Below are 15,663 nucleotides of genomic sequence, written 5' to 3' on the forward strand. Positions count from 1 at the left end.
TGTCGTCAGCGGTATGTTGTTGTGTATGCTGTCGTTCCCACTTCGCATGGAGGAGCATTCTTTCCAAGCTGAGAAGAGCTGGATTATTCAACCATTTGCTTCATTCCTTACTAAAACACACACGTGCTCCACTCTCCAGTGGAGCCTTGTTGCTCTTGTTCATTTCTTTTTTTTTTTCTTTTCCCCCATTGCATCTTGCACGAAAGCAATCGGAACCGAGTCAGGGCAGTTTTCTGTTGATGTGCCTGTTCAGAACTCAGAGGGGAAACAGGAGGGGGGCTTCGGGACCGCAAGGCGTGTGGGCGCGTTGGGGGGGGTCTCAGGCTGGACAGTCACTTCGGTTGTGTGTGGCAGGCGATGGTAGGCGCTGACCGGGGTCGGTGGCGGCCGCTGACTGTGAAGCCGGAATGGTAACGATGAACACAGGCGCTAACAGAAATCCAAACTCGGGGTGGTCTTGCCTCCCTGGCCTCTGGCACACATTCGCCGCCCGAAATACAGCCCCGGCCCCGCTCTGCCTCGTCGTGCCCCGCTCCGGCGCAGGGACGCGCGTCACTTTGGATCTCCGGGCGGGTGAGGCCGCGGGTGCTGCTGTCACCGCCGGCCCCTTTGGGCCCCTCGGGGCAAGGGGGAGCCTCTCCTGCCCTGCCCCTTCGGCCACCACCGCTCCCCGAGAGCGGGACCCGTCCCCTGCAGCCGCAGGCGTGACTCCCCGGGCCGGCCCTCCCTGCCTCCCTCCCCCGGCCTCTGCACTTGCCCGGGGGCAGCAGCCGGTTGCCCCGGGGCGGGGGCGGGAGGCGATGCCGGAGGCGCGGGGCAGCACTCCCCCGCGGGGGCCGGGGCTGGGCCGGCGGCGGTGTGGCCGCCGCGTCCCGTCCCCTCCCACCGTGGAGCCAAGTTCAAACCGCGAGCCCCGGCGGAGCGGGACGCGGCGCAGGGGCCGGGCCGGGCCGGGCTCCCCGGGAGCCGCCGCAGGGTCCGCGCCGGCGGCCCCCCCAGCGCCCGCGGGGCTCCATGGTGAGTGCGCCGGGGCCGCTGCCCCTTCCCCTTCCCCGCTCGGGGGTCGCGGGTCTGCGGGCGGGGGTGACCCGCTCCCCCTCTCCCCGGGACCCCGCCGCGCTGGGCGGGGGCGGAGGGCGCCGGACAGGAGCTCCCCCCTCCCCGCACCGCCGGGATGGGGTCGGCTCCGCCGGGGTGGGACTCGCAGCAGCCGGGACGGGGCTTGGGATCCCTCGGGACTCGGCTGCTTCTCCTGGGATGGGGCTTGGACCGACCGGGAGAGGGGCCGGTCCGGCCGGGAAGGGGCCGGTCCAGCCGGGAAAGGGCTTGGACCGGTCGGAACAGGGCTGGGCCGGGTCAGGATGGGGCTTGGATCCAGCTGGGAGGGTCGCGGCGGGACGGAGCTGGAAGCCGGTGGGGAAGGGGGCTCCGGTCTGGCTGGGAGGGCTGGTCCAGAGGAACCAGGCTGCTGTGGCCGGGATGGGGCTCGGACCTGGCCGGGATGGGGCTTTCACCTGGCTGGTCCCAAGGGGGAGAACGGAGGGTCTGTCCCTGCCTGGAGCTGCAGCAGGTGCTGGGGCTCTGGGTGGTGGCAGGGTCCCTTTGGATAGGAGAGTGTCAGGGACAGGGTCCCTTTGGCTGGAAGGACCTGGGGACCCCAGTGGGGATCCCGGGCAGGCAGCAGGCATTGCCCCTCGCTGCCTGGGTGGCTGGGGCTAGCCCGGGTGCCACCAGGAGCTGCTCTATCAATAATGGTGATTTCCCTTATCTCCTCGTATTTGCTGGAGGATTAGAGCCGAGGAAGAGATTAGCTTCCCCTGCCAGGCGGAGCAGGCTGTGACCGTCCTGCACCCACGCTTCCCCTGGCTGCCTCTTCCCTGCCAGCCCTCCCGTGGGAAGGGATGTGCCTAATCCCAGCGCTGCCCTGCCTGCCTGTAGCTTGCTGCTGCGGGGATGGGAGCAAGGGGAGAAGGAATAACCCCAAATCAGCCGCTGAACTTATCTTCCTCCATCCTGAAGGGTGGGAAGCAATGGCTGGGACTGGGGTTTGCCGGCTTCGTCTCTCCCCCGCATCCCTCTCTTGTCACCGCTGCTTCCCTGCTCTCTGCGGGGGTGGTGGGAAGCACCCTCTGAGCTCCTCTCCCGGCTGCTCGCTGAGCTTTTTTAACTGCAGGCTGCGCTTCCTCCCGTGCGGACTGAGAGTCCAGTGCCAGGCTCGGCTGCCTGGAAATGCTGTAAATGGGGTGATTTCTCCTGGAATTTGGTCCCAGTTGTTTAATAAGCCACTTCAGGGAAGTCATTTCCAGTTTAATGGTAAAATCGCATGGCCTTGTCTTCCTGGCGGCGGAGGCTTCCTGAGAGCAACCCTTAGACTTTGGACAGGGTGTCTTCATGGAAGCAGCGCTCTCCTTTGGTGCCCCTGAGGATTATACCCTTGGCTCTCTGCTGAATCACCTCTGGGGTGAGATCTCTCTGTGGGTCTGCAGAGAGCAAAGCCAGCAGCACGGGGAGGCTCTTTCCTCCGTGGAAGGCGTGTGGTGATTAAGGAAGCTGAAGAGCCCAGTGGGATTTGTACTGGTTGCACGTGGATTTGCTCATCTCCTCGCATGCGTTTCTGCTCCAAGGTGCGCCTGTGTCCCTGGGTTCCCAGACTTGCGGCGTGTTGGGCTTCACCTTGTGTCAAGCTGCCATCGCTCCTGCTGAGCTGTGGGAGCGGGAGAGCGAGGAAAGTTTTCCTTGCCCTTTTGGAGCCGGGTCCAGCCCTTTATGGAGCGGGGAGCGCGGAGCAGATGCAGGTTTTACAAACAAACCCTCCAGGTTCCCACCGAAGGGCAGGAGGGATGGTGTCTGCCTGGGCTCGGACTTCAGCAAGGGAACTTCTTCCTTCTGGCTTCTCTGAGCAAAAAGCCAAGCCCGAGAGGCAGACGTGGCTGGGACAGCAGTGAACCTGCTGAGATGTGAGCTGGGGCTCGGGGCAGGCAGACGCTGGCAGCAGGCAGAGCTGCCTGCCCCTTCCTCCTCGTGCGCTTTGGCCGCAGCACAGGGGTTGCATATTTGGAAGGAGCTGAGCTGCTTTCTGCCTGCCCAGACCTGACGCCCAGAGAGGGGGGGATGGGGGGGATTTTTGGGGGGGCTTTTCCTGCAAACAGGAGATGATAGGAATGCCCCGATGCCAGGATGGGGCTGCAGTGCTGTGCCATCTCTCAGCGATGCGAAGACGTGGAGGGCCGTCGGGCTCCTTTCCTGGCAGATGCTGTGCGTGTATTGGGCTTCCCATCCTCGCCGCGCTGCTGTGGGACTGCTCAAATATCCCCGGTCCCGGTCACCTGAGGTTGCGCTGGCTTTTCTTCAAATCCTTGGGACTCATCCCTCGGAGGGTCCGGCCGCCCCCTCCCTGTGCTCCCCTGCCAGCTCAGATGTCAGCACTTGGGTTTCCCCTCTCTGCCGGGGCCGGCTCGGGGCTGCCGGGAAGGCTTGGAGCTGGGAGGCTCGGAGGCAGCCTGGACGCGCTGGCGAGAGCAGGCGCTTGTGCTGCTTTTATCTGGCTCTTGAGTGAGGGCACCCGAGCCCGGGATGAGTGGGGGCTGCGTGGGAGCCGGGAAAATGCTGAATAACTGCGTCTGTGCTGCGGGGCTTGCGGAGTTGCAGAGAGCATTCTTCCGAGGGTGCCTGAAACCATTCATGTCCAGGCGTGGAGGTTTCCTGGCAGGGAACCAGGCAGCTCCCTGCCTCCTGCTCCTCTCCAAAGAGCAGGGCACATCCCTTTCTGCTCCCCTTGATTTTTGGTGGTTGAGCGCCTGGGCTTGAAATGCCACAAGCTGGGGAGGTACTGGGGACCCTGTTGGGGCAGAGAGCTTGGGGACAGATCCTATAGACCTACAAAGGTCCCTGCCACACTTTGCTCCAAGAGGAGACAGTTGGGCTGGGGGGACGTCCTCTGGGAGAGGAGGCAGGTGCTTTCCCTCCTGCACACGCTGCGCCTCCAGAGGGGGGAACAGGTCTGATGGAGGCTTGTGGTGAGGGGCTGAAGGCAGAGTCCGGCGCATCCCTTTATCCCCGGCTTCCCCCTGGCTGACACCGGGCCCTTCCCTGCGCAGATTCTCCCCCGGGCGCTGTCCTGCACTGTTCTGCTCCTCCTGCTCGTCGCTGTGCTGAGCAGAGGGAAGAGGTGCAGCATTGCCAAAATCCTCCGGCAGTACCACGCTGTCATCTTCCACGAGATCCAGAACCTGGTGAGTGGGGGGGGGGGGTGGTGTGTGTCTGCTCGGGGCCCCGGCTCTCCACTCTGGGGGATGCTGCCGAGCTGGATGCAGCCCCGCTGTGGGATGTGGGTGGGGAGGGATGAGCCTGGAAAGCTTAGTATGGGGTTGGCAGCTTTGCTGGCGTTTCTGGGGAGAGCGCTGTGTTTAAATGGGGGATTCCTGCCCCACATGGGAGGCATGGATGCTTTAGGGTGCCTGATCTCCTCCTTGCTTTATTTCTCCAGAAAAACCTGAGTGGGTCGGAGGACAGGGGCGGAAGGGCCGGACCGGCTTGTCGTTCGGACAAGGTGAGCACCAAGGGACCCGGGGCTGGGGCGTCGTGTGGGCTGAGCTCCCGTGGAGCCGTCGAGCCTGCCCTCCCCGCCCGGGGCCACGTGCTTCTCTCCTCTCCAGGACCAGAAGATCCTGCTCTCCATCTACAACATCAGCATGTCCCTGCGGGAGGTGGCGGCTGGCACCCTGCGCGGCCCCGAGGAGCTGGCGGTGTGGAAGGTGGCCAGAAACACTGACTTCGTGCTCAGGGAGAACTGCAGGAAAATCAGCAAGGTGGGAGCCCTGCCCCTTCCCAGTCATGCCAGTGGCTCCCAGTTCCCCATCCTGGGGGGTGAAGGTCTGTGCTGGGTTTGTGGCTGAGGGATGCTGACGGCACGTCCCGGTGAGCTTTAAACTGGCCGGGGAGGGAAGTCCGGCTGTGGCAGCGTGGGACAGGCTGGTGGGTTTTTTTTTTACCACCAGCTCCCAAGCAGGTTTGTCTGCCTGTGCCGCGATGCCATGGCTGATGGGAACACAGAGCCTCATCCCGGTGGGATGCTTGCCCGGTGGGTGGGCACACCCAGCCCTGCTCTTGCACCCGGGTGCTCGTAGGCAGGAACTGGGATTTCTCCCCAAAGGGCTGGTCTGGGCTCCCCCGGCATCTCCGGGGCTTTGCTGGGGAAACCCCGGCCAGGAGGATCCCCTATGGCAGCCGGCAGCAACTCATTAACTAGTGGGGAAACCCCGGTGCAGCGGAGCGCCGGCTCCCCGGCTCCGACCTGGCACGGTGCTGGGGTCGTCCTCCCTGCCATCACCAGGGAAATCAGCTGGGGGGGTTGCTGGTGTGGGATGGAGGTGCTGCTGGTCTGGAAAGCCACCTGCAGACCCAACCTGGCCGTCTGCCCTACCCGTGGATGTGCCGTGGGATGCGTGCTGCCGGCTCGGGGCAGGGATGGCCAGCTCTGGGGACCTGAGAGCACATCCTTGCTGCGGCCACGGGCGGTTTGGCCACCCCAACCCGCAGCTTTGCCCACGCAAACCCCATGTGTGTGGGGTGTGATGTCCCAGGCGCATCCTCGGTGCTGGGGCAGTGGCTTTTGTCCCCCTGATTAACGCCTGTGTGGTGGTGGTGGGGTGTTTCTGCTCCCTTGGCACGCTGACCGCAGAGCCCGCCGCGCATCCCGGCACAGCCCCGGCGCAGGGGACCCGGCCGCAGGAGGAAGCAGCTGCGGGAGATCGGGAGGAAGGTGGAGAGGCTGGCGACCTGCTGGGAGAAGCTCTACGCCCTGCACACACCCCACCGCGCCCCGCGGGACTCGTAGGGACGCTCTTGCCACGTGCCGGAGGGATGCACTGCTCTTGCACTGTGGCTGCCGGCGTCTTGTTTGGAAACCCGGGGCAAATCCAACCCTGAAGGCAGCAGAGTTGCTACCGGTGGGTGCCCGAGTTGAATTCGTCCTCCTGTTTCAAACGGTACCCGGGGACCGGCCCCTCGCACTTGGTGGGGGCTGGCAGGTTGGTTTGCCGTGGGATGGCTGCGGCTGGAAGCTGGAACACCAGAAACGTGGGGGAGAAGGGGAAGAGCTGAAGAAGAAAGGAGGCGAGGCACTGGATTTCTGTGATGCTCCTGGCCCTGCATCACCTGCTGCTTTCTTGGGGACAATGGTTGCTTTTCAGGGCAGAAAGAGGACACGTGGGGCCACGGCTCGGAGGACTCTGCTGGAAGCGGGACTGCTGTGCATCCACAAGGCTCTGAGCGTGGCCGGGCTGCGGAGAGGGATATGTGTCCCTAGTGCACTTCTGGGACAGGCGGAGCAGCTGGGCACCCACCGTGGACAAGGAAACCTGGGTGCATCACTGGGTGCCCAGGGAAGCCGGGGGAGCGCTGGTGCCCGCCGATAAACGGCAAAACCCCAGGCAGCTGTGGGGGCTCGAGACCAAGGCTCGGCCTCTGTAACGGGCAGCACCACAGAGAGACCCGGCTGCCCCGGCACTGCGGGTGCCAGGGGTGCCCTGGCACCCCCTGGCAAGCTGAGCCTGGAGGGACGTGGGGTTCGGTGAGATGAGGAGCAGTCCTCCCTCATCCCCGCGCTCTGCCAGTGCCTTGGCCGGGGTCCCCGCTCCCCCGTTGGCTGGCAAACAGACTCTGGGAAGCCAGAAGTAAAACCTCTCCTTCCCTGGAAGCCTTTTGGGTGCTTTATCTGGTGACCCAGGGGCTCTTGTGCTGTGGATGGGGCTGACACGGTGCAGGGTCCGGGTACGGGGCAGGGTCCAGGCACGGCGCAGGGGCCATGCAAACCCGGGAAGGAGCAGGCAGCGGGCACCGTGGCATCCTGCCTCTGCCCAGCGTGCCTGCATCCCCGGCCCACGGGGCCCCAGCCTGCACGCTTACGCTGGTCCACGGGCGGTGGAAGATGGGGCTCTGCTGCAGGAGCTGCTTTTCTGGGAGGCCATTCCCCATCCCCGAGCTGCGGGCAGGGCTGGAGCAGCGGCAGGGGAGGGAGGGCTCACGTTGTGCCCCTGCCTCAGTTTCCCCAGCCCCTCTCCACCCGGGAGGACGCTGTCACCACCGTGAGCGGGGCCAGCCCGGGCTGTGTGGCTGTGGGGACATCTGTTGAGGACACGAGATGGCAGCAGTGGGCTGTGCGTGCTGAGTGGAACCGGACGGCTGCCCACGGCTGTGTGTCCCTGCGGCCTGGGCCACGTGGCCGCCTGGACCACAGCCACGGCTCCCACCTGGACCACGGCCATGCCAGCATCCCCAGGCCCCGTCCCCACGGGGGCCTTGGCCACCATCCCCAGTCCGGGCAGGGCTCTGGCCCGGGGGGAGCAATGGGTGCTGCCGATGAGTGGGACCCCAACCCCTGTGCCTTGGAGGGGATGGGGGACACCTTTTCCTGGGGGTTTCTCTGGGGGTTCAAGCAGCCGGCTGGGGCGGGGGGATGCGGGGAGGGGAGGGCAGGGGATGCTCGGGGGGTCCTTGCCCACCTCCTGCCTCTGGGACCTGGGCTGGGAGAGAAGCCTGGGGCCGGGGGGGGGATCTGCATTGCCGGGGATGGGTAGGAGAGGCCCCCCCCGGGCACACTGGGGCCCCTGGGGTTTAGCAGGGTGCAGGATGGGCCCCCTGGTTTGATGGGGCAGGACAAGGATCCTGGTTTGGGGGTGGGAGCAGAGGGGTGCAGGCTGGGGATGCTGCTCTTGTGGGGTCCCGCCAGGGCCCATGGGTGATTAGCAGGATCAGGCTTGTGGGCCCCGGCAGACGCCGTCTGCATGGCATTGGGGCAGGCTGGCGCCGGCGGCGGGGCCCATCCAGGGAGCCGCGGTTCGGCACATCCCGATGCCGGAGGCCTCCCGGAGCTGCACCATGCTGCCGCTGGTGCCACGCTCCTCCCCGGCCAGCCCCACCGTGCCTGGACTCCTTCCTCCCAGCTCCATCCTCCTCCTCGGGGTGCCCGGAGGGCGGGGACCAGGCTCAAACTCTGCCTTCTTTTCCTCCTGCCCTTTCTGCCACCTCTACAGGAGGGGTTTGCACTGGTTTGGATTCGAGTTTTCTTTCTTATCCCCCCCCCCTCATCCCAACCACCACCCCCAAATATAACAAACCCCCCCGCATCCCGCCAGCATCCCAAAATAGCCCTATTGATGCTTGTTTCCCTACGGATGGGGCTGGGGGTCCCACCGGGGCATTGCGGTCGGCACGGCCGTGCCGTGCCATGGTTCCTGCGGCACAGCACGGCTGTGCCGACCGCAACGCCCCGGTGGGACCCGGTGGCTCGTGCACCAGCGCGAGCGGGACGGTGGCTTGGGACAGGGTGACTCACTGCCTTTTTCTGCGTCAAGGCTGGAGCAAAGTCCCCCCCCCCTTTTCCACCAACCCGTCAGCACCTTCCCAGATAAAACAGAGCAATAACCGGCCCCGTTCGTTACCCTTCCCTCGCAGGCAGCAACAGGGGAGGGCAGTTGCTGCCGAGCCGGGAAACCACCGTGTGCTGCCTGTGCACCCCCCCCGGCATCTCGCCCCGGCTGCCTCTGCAGGCAGGGAATAGGGGGGGTTGTGCCTGGTGCTGCCGGTTCGGCATCTGAGTGGTGGTGGGAGGTGAGCACTGGCGTTTACGGTGTTCACGGGGGTTTACAAGGCATTGGCATGCTCACCGCGAGCTTGCCACGAGCTCACCGTGAGCTTGCCGTGAGCACCGGCTGCCGGGTGGGGGTAGAGGGAGCCCGGTGCAGCGGCAGGAATGAGCGCATGGAAAGGAAGGAAAGAGTGAAGGAAGAGGCAAAAGGGAGGGAGGGGAAAAGCGAGGTCGAAGCAACGGTGGAATCACAGCAAAAACAGCCGGAAAAAGGAAACAGGCCCTGAAAAGTCAAATAAAAATAGCAGCGAGGCGAACCCAAGTGTGCAGCACATGGGAGTGAGCGCATTTCCTTCGAGGGCAGCACCACACGCTCCCGGCTGCTCCGGGGGGGCCGCTCTGATGTGGCTCCAGCAGCCGCTGCCGCCGTGGCCCCCCCGTGCCGTGCCAGCCGCTTGGCAGCCGGTCGGCTCCCCGCCAGCCCCCACCTTGCCCGCGGTCCAAGCGGGCGAGGCGGACGCGGGGGATGCCTTGGGCGCGCTACGGGGCAGGACGTGGCACGCGTGCAAAGGCTGCACACGCGTGTGTTAGAGCACGAGGGGATGCGCGGGGTGGGGGACTCGCTCGCCGTGCCCTTGCCCCCTGCACGGTGCCATGTGCCGCTGGCTGATCGCCTTGCCAGATGCATCCGAGCGCCGTGCAAACAGCGCAATCACGGCTTCCTCCCCTCGCCGCTTGTTTTGCAATCACGGCAGGGGCCCGCCGGGAGATGGGGGCCGGTGGCGAGTGCTGCTGGGGCTGCGGGGATGGGGACGGCGGTGGGGACAGGGATGGGGACTGGTGCTCCTTACCAGGACCAGCGTGCTGTGCCCCAACCCGGCTGCAGGCTGAGCTCGGAGGCAGCAGCAGACCCCGGCATGCCAGGGCACCGTGCCGGGGGACCATGCCCAGGGTACAGTGGCTGCCGTATTTCCGCAGAGCCGATGCCGGAGGCACGTTTCGCCCCTTTGCGCCATCACTGTCTCACCGAAACATAGCTGCCCCTGGACTGGAGCAGAGCCGTCACCATCCTGGGGTGCCAGCAGCCCCCCTGGCCAGTGTCCGGGGGGGGCCCTCACTCACACGAGCCCTCTGCTTCGGTCCTCGTCCCCCTCACAAGCGGGGCTGGGGGCCCATCCCCTGGCAGCCCCAGCGCTGGGGGCACTGGCACACGCAGGCTGTGTCTGACGAAGCAGAGCAGTGTTTTGTTCTCTCCCATCTCCCTGCAGCATCGTAAAGCTGTTGAAAGCCCAGATTTACAGTGTGATAAACGCTAGGGGCTCTGCTGAATATTTTACTGCTCCATCCTTTGGAGAGCGGCTGGTTTGGAGGAGCGGGGAGAGCCAGGCGTGGGGCGGCACACCCAGCGGCATCGCTGCCCGGCTCCAGCTGGAGGTCGGCGGGTCCCAGGGGACGGGGACGGCCGTGAGTGGGGCCACATGGAGCCATGCCACGGCCCAGGTGGGTCCTGGCACCCCCAGCCGTGGGCTGCCGGGTGCCTGAGCCCCTCCGGGCAGCGGGAAAGTGCTGACCCTCCCAGTTTCCTGGGTCCGTTGCTGGTTTTGGAGGCATCTGCCGACCAGATTGTGCCACAGCGTGCCGGGGTGCCTGTGCCAGGACATGCCAGCTGAGAGGTGGGGTGCGTCCAGGCCCAGCTCCGGGTGCTGTCCCTCCCCACGCCCCCATCGCCCGCTCCCCCGCTGGGTGCTGCAGGCTGCTCAGCGGGAGGCTGCGTCCTCGCTGGGAAGGGCTGGGCGATGCTGGAAAGCAGCTCTGCCCTGCTCCACCACCTCCTCGGCCAGCAAGAGGTTTGCAGCCTTGGGGCTGCGTGTGCATGCGCGTGCGTGTGCGTGCGAGCGCTTGGTTGTGTGCGTGCACGCATGTTTATGTCAGTGCATGTACGTGCACGCACGCACGTGTGTCTGCGTGTGTGTACGGGCGTGTGCATGTGATTCTCTGTGTGCGCATGCACGTGCCTGTGCGTGCATGGGTGTGCGCACGTGATTCCCTTCCACGGCTGCTTCCCGAGGGGGTGGCTGCAGCCCCCGGCACCGCCAGCCCTGTGCACCCTCCTCCCCGCCACCGGAGCCGGAGCTGGAGCTGGGTGTTGGAGCCAGCAGGCCTCAGCACGGGGGGAAGCCAGCAGGACCGGGATGCCGGGCTCAGCAGGAGTGCCGGCTCGCGCCGAGGCTGGATGCTGCCAATATGGGCCCTGATGGTATCGCGGCTCCCCAGGCGGGCGCTGGCTCCGGCAGCTCTTGACGCCCAGCGGGAGCCAGGCAGAGGCGAGGGGCCCGGCCAGACCCTGCTCCCCCTCCGTGCCGGCCAGCGGGTGCGCGATGGCTCCAACACCAGCACGGGGCACGTCCACACCAAGCCGCCGAGAAGCCGGGGGGCTGCCGGGGCTCGGCTGTGGGCCGGGGGGGACCGGGCTGCCTCCCGCCGTCGTGGCCCCCGGCCCCGCTGCTCGGCCCGCGGCATCCTGCGCCGGGGCCCATTGTTCGGCCGCGCTGGGCTGCGGGGCAGGATTCCTTTGTCAGAGCTCGGCAATATTTTATTCTAACAATTAACCAAACACGCCCGGGCTCCCGAGCCTGTTTGTGATTATTGGAGGGCAAATTCCCCAGCCTCGCTCCCTCTTGGTGTCGGCTCCGCCTGGGGCCGCGCCGAGCGGTGGGGATCCAGCCCCGCTCCCTCCGGCTTAGGGTTGGGGACCCCCAACCGTGCCAAGAGCCCCCCGCTCCTGCGGCCGGTGCTGGGGGGGGTTTGGTTGCCTCGACCCCCTCGGGAGCCCGCAAGCATCGCCGACATTGTCTCCGCAGCAGCAGGATCCGTGGCGGCGCAGGGGCAGCGGTGACTCATGGAGGGGGGGGATGTGAATCACAGCCCTCGCTCTCTGGGCAGGATGCGGCCCCGCACTCGCAGCTTGCCGCATGCCAGGGATGGACCGCAGGCTTTGTCCTCCGCGGGGTGGAAGCAGTTCGCTGCCCGGGGCGGGATGAGACGGGGCCGCTGCTCTTCCTCGGGGGCCCCCAGCATCCCGGGATGCCGACGCAGCTTTCCCGGCCCCAGCTTTGGGGTGGGATGAGGGTACTGTGGGGTGCGGGTGCCTCCTGCATCCTGGCTCTCTCCGAGGCTCCTCGCCATGCTTGGGCTGCGTCCTCATCGCTGCTTGCTGCACCGGTGGTAAAAAGAGCTGGCACCTCCCTTTGCAAACTATCCTGGAGAGTAGATTGCCCGGCGCGGGTTACCAAATCCCTGTAAAATCCCTCGCTTGGGGCCAGCTCAGCTCATCTCACCTCACCCCGCTGCTGCGTTTCCACCTTCCAGGCAGTGGATGCTGAGTCCCCAGCCTGGTGCCGTGGCCAGAGCCGGCAGCGAGCCGGCAGCCCTCACCGGGTGCTGCCCACCGTGGGCAGGGGAGTCCCAAGCGGGAGCTGGAGCTGAGGCTCAAGGCGGGCACCGTGGGTGATGCCGCCTGCCAAGAGCAAAGCAGCCGGCGCCGGTGCTGGTGCCCTGCGGTGGGGCTGTCCAGGTTAGCTGGTGGTTATTAGCCGTTCCGGGGGGAGACACCCTGAGCAGGTTGTTTCTCCGGTTACTGCCGGGGATGGAGGGATCCTGGGAGCGGCTGGGGCAGAGGAGGGGGTTCGCAGCCACAGGGTGCGAGGACGGAGGAGGGACCGGTGCCGCGGTCCTGCCCCAGCCCTGCCAGCATCCTCGGAGGCCGGAGCCGGGCATGGGGCAGGGAGCGGGCGCAGGCAGCGTCTCCTGCCCACTGCTCCCCGCGGGTGATGGGGGCAGAAAGGTACAGCCCCTGAGCCGGTCCCCTGGCCCTCGCCGTGGCTGCACACATGCCAGTGCCTAAACCCGCTCCTTCAGAGCCAGAGCTTCTTCCTCGGCGGTGCTGCCTGACCCTGGGCTCTCAGCCTGATCCTGGATGTTAAAATACAGCGAGTCGTCGAAGCAGAGCTGCTCAGGAGGCCGGGCCAGGCAGGGCAGCCGGAGCACGGCACCGGCGAGCAGCCCGGCGAGCAGCGAGCCGCCGATGGCCACCGCCAGCCCTGCGGCCTGGCACAGCGCCTGCCTGCCCGCCCCGCGGTCCCCCCACCGTCCCCCCGCCGCCTCGCTGGCATTGCCCCCGACGGGGGACATCTGGGAGAAGGGGGACCCAGAGGTGTCCTCGGATGCCACCAGGATGGCCACGGCGCTAGCTGCGGCGCCGAGGATGCCGGGCAAGCCATGGAGGTTGTGGATGCCGCACTGGTCCTGGAGCGTGAGCTTCCTCGCCAGGAATGGGGTGAGGAACCTGAAGCCAAGGACGCATGCCACAGCTGAGAGGCTGCCCAGGGCAAGAGCGGCCACCGGTGGCACGGCCATGTCAGCCACCGCGCCGATGGCCACCCCACCGGCCAGGCTGCCGTTCTGCAGGTGGCCGGGGCTGAGCTTACCGTCCCTCTCCAGCAGGCTGGAGGCCACCACAGTGGTCACGGCGCTGGCGCTCATGGCCAGGAGAGTGTTCAGGATGGCGCGATGCTGGGCAACTCCTGGTTGGCAGAGGACGGCCACGAAGCTGGGCCAGAAAACCCAGAGGATGAGTGTCCCCACGAGGGACAGGAGGTCGGAGCGGGGTGTTGGGGTCTCCTTGGGGTGCACTGGCTGCCGCGCCGCCCCAAACAGAGCCTTGGACACGCCAAGGCCGAAATAGCAGGAGAAGACGTGGATCGTGATGGTGCCCCCCACGTCGAGGACACCCAGACGGGTGACGATGGCCCACTCGCTGGCAAGGTAGATGGGGACTTCACAGGTGGCCACAACGAGGAGCTGGCAGGGGCTGGTCCTCCCCAGGATGGCCCCCACGGAGATGAGCACTGTAACGGCAGCGAACTCGGCGGTGAGGAGGTTGTGGAGGTCCAGGTGTACCTGGCCGTGGTGGAAGTGATGGAGCAAGCCCTGCAGCACCAGCGCCCATTGCGTGGAGAAGTTGAGCAGAAGGAAGTTGTGGGCGATGGCGCTGAGCCCGTAGAGGGGCAGGAACGTCAGCAAGAGCCCCAGCCCCACCACCAGCATCACCTGGATGTCCTGGAAGAGGGGGAAGATGCCGTAGAGCTGGTTGGCCACCAAGTTGCCATCCTCCGCCCGCGCCGAGGGCTCGTCGTAGGTGACGAAGATGGCGAAGAAGAGGAGCAGGGCGCCCTGGAAGAGCCCCAGGGAGAGGGGCAGGAGGCGGTGGGGGCGGGTGGGGGGTGGCGCGGCCATCCCAGAGCGGACAGGAGGGGACGGTGACCGGCAGGGCGGCTGGGCGTGGGGCGTCAGCTGGGCAGCACTCGCGGGGTGAGCTCTGCTCACTCCTACCTCGGGGGTTTTATGGCCACGGTTAATTTTTAACTGAAGATATATGTGCCAGAAAAGGAGTTTTTTTCCCCCTCCCTTCTTTAAACACAATGCCCATAAATCACCCACGTGCTCTTGTTTGGCCGCCATAAAAAGTGAGGGGACGGGTATGATTTTGAAGGGAAACAAGAGAAACCTGCCATGAGGCAGAGTGTGGAGAAGGATGACCTGCGAGGAGCCGCCCAGGGACGAGGGTACCACGGCACGCACCCCCATTTAACCCATCCCCATTCCCGGGAGCAGCGACCGCGCTGCTGAAGCCCCCAGAGTGATGCTGGGAGCTCAGACTCCCCCAGCTCCCGGCCTGGCTCTGCCGCATCCCACCCGGGGGTGGCTCCGGCACCACCACCCCACGCTGCGGGATGATGCGCGTTTTGCTCGGCAACTGCCCGGATTTTGCAAAGCGCCATAAAGCTCCGAAATCGGGGCCGAAAAGATCGTTTTCTCACAGGTTTGCGTTGGCTTGAATGGCTGGAAATTCATTAACAATTAGTGAGCGAGAAAAACAAAGCCCAGAGCAGCCAAGCAGCTACCCCGAAGTTTCTGGGTTGCTGCTTAGTGTGACATTTTGCCAGTGAATGTCTGGAAAAAAAAAAAATATATGAGAACCACAAGAACAAAAGGCAGAAGGGTTGGTAAATATTTGTTCCAGAGAGAAGATATTTTTGTGCTGTCCCTGATCTCAACACCCCTGCCGCGGGCGCTGGCTCCGTGCCGCTCTTCGTCATTGTTACTGGAGGATGAGGCAGGCGAGGGCGCAAAATGGGAAACAATTGTTGAATAATCTGCGCGAGACTCCTCTGCCAAACCCTCCACGGCCATTTTTCAACCCAAAGACACTGGAAATGGGGGCAATGTATAGGAGGAGGAGGTGCTGCTTTGAAGGCAGCGCCTCTGGGGGTTGAGGAGGGGTTGCGTTGCGCCCAAGCCGTGGCCAACAGCAGCGGAGGGGTGGTGAGAGCTGCAGGGGTTTACGTGATGGGACCCAGGATGCTTTGTCTGCCCGTAACGTGTCCCTGCCGCATGGCCGGTGCCGCTAATGGCAGTGGATGCTCCCACAGGGATCCCTTCCCCAAGGAAGTGTGGGTCTGGGGTCTCCGCGGTGCCGTACGGCTCTCTCCGGTGTCCCCGGGGTGGCTGAGGACGGGGTGGGATGGGTGGGCAGGATGATCCCATTGCTCCTGCCCGTGCCCGTACTGGGGCACAGCCCGACCCACCGCCCGCGGCTGCTGCCGGCTCCCACCTCCACCAGGAGCAGGGACGAGGGACGAGGGGATGCAGGTGAAGCCTCCCCCACCCCTTGCTGGTATAAAAAAGGCAAAGAAAGGCGATTTAAAGCCCCCCGACCCCTCACCTGTAACCCTTCGCATGCCACACTAGCTCGCCAAAGGGATTTTCAAGGGGAGAGCCTGGAGCAGTAAAACCTCTTTGGCTGATGGCAGGTGACATAAAACCCCAGGGTGATCCTTGGAGCAGGCAGCGCTCCTGAAATGGAGGAGCCGGGCTGCTCGTAAAGAGCTGGGAGAAGCATTTTGGCACCGGCTGAGCAAGGGAGCCGCATGTGAGCAAGGGTAGGGCTCACCCCGGCGTGCCGGACGCCGGAGTGCTCGCTGCTGCGTGCTTGGCGCTGCACGCTCGCTCCTCTC

At 65.5% G+C, this 15,663-nt stretch overlaps 1 protein-coding gene and 1 pseudogene across 1 annotated transcript; one reads left to right on the plus strand and one right to left on the minus strand.

The window, feature by feature from the left end:
• Nucleotides 1-800: 800 nt before the first annotated feature.
• C14H20orf204 (chromosome 14 C20orf204 homolog) lies at nucleotides 801-5,894 on the plus strand. Its single transcript, XM_076352399.1, is given in 7 exon segments — nucleotides 801-938; nucleotides 941-1,017; nucleotides 2,174-2,234; nucleotides 4,098-4,232; nucleotides 4,487-4,549; nucleotides 4,656-4,808; nucleotides 5,681-5,894. Coding segments are annotated over 7 exon segments (783 nt in total). The 3' UTR covers nucleotides 5,837-5,894.
• Nucleotides 5,895-12,487: 6,593 nt separating this feature from the next.
• LOC143166811 (ammonium transporter Rh type B pseudogene) lies at nucleotides 12,488-13,882 on the minus strand (annotated as a pseudogene).
• Between the last annotated feature and the right edge of the window lie 1,781 nt (nucleotides 13,883-15,663).

The sequence above is a fragment of the Aptenodytes patagonicus genome, chromosome 14, assembly GCF_965638725.1.
Source record: "Aptenodytes patagonicus chromosome 14, bAptPat1.pri.cur, whole genome shotgun sequence".
Taxonomy (NCBI): Eukaryota; Metazoa; Chordata; class Aves; order Sphenisciformes; family Spheniscidae; genus Aptenodytes; species Aptenodytes patagonicus.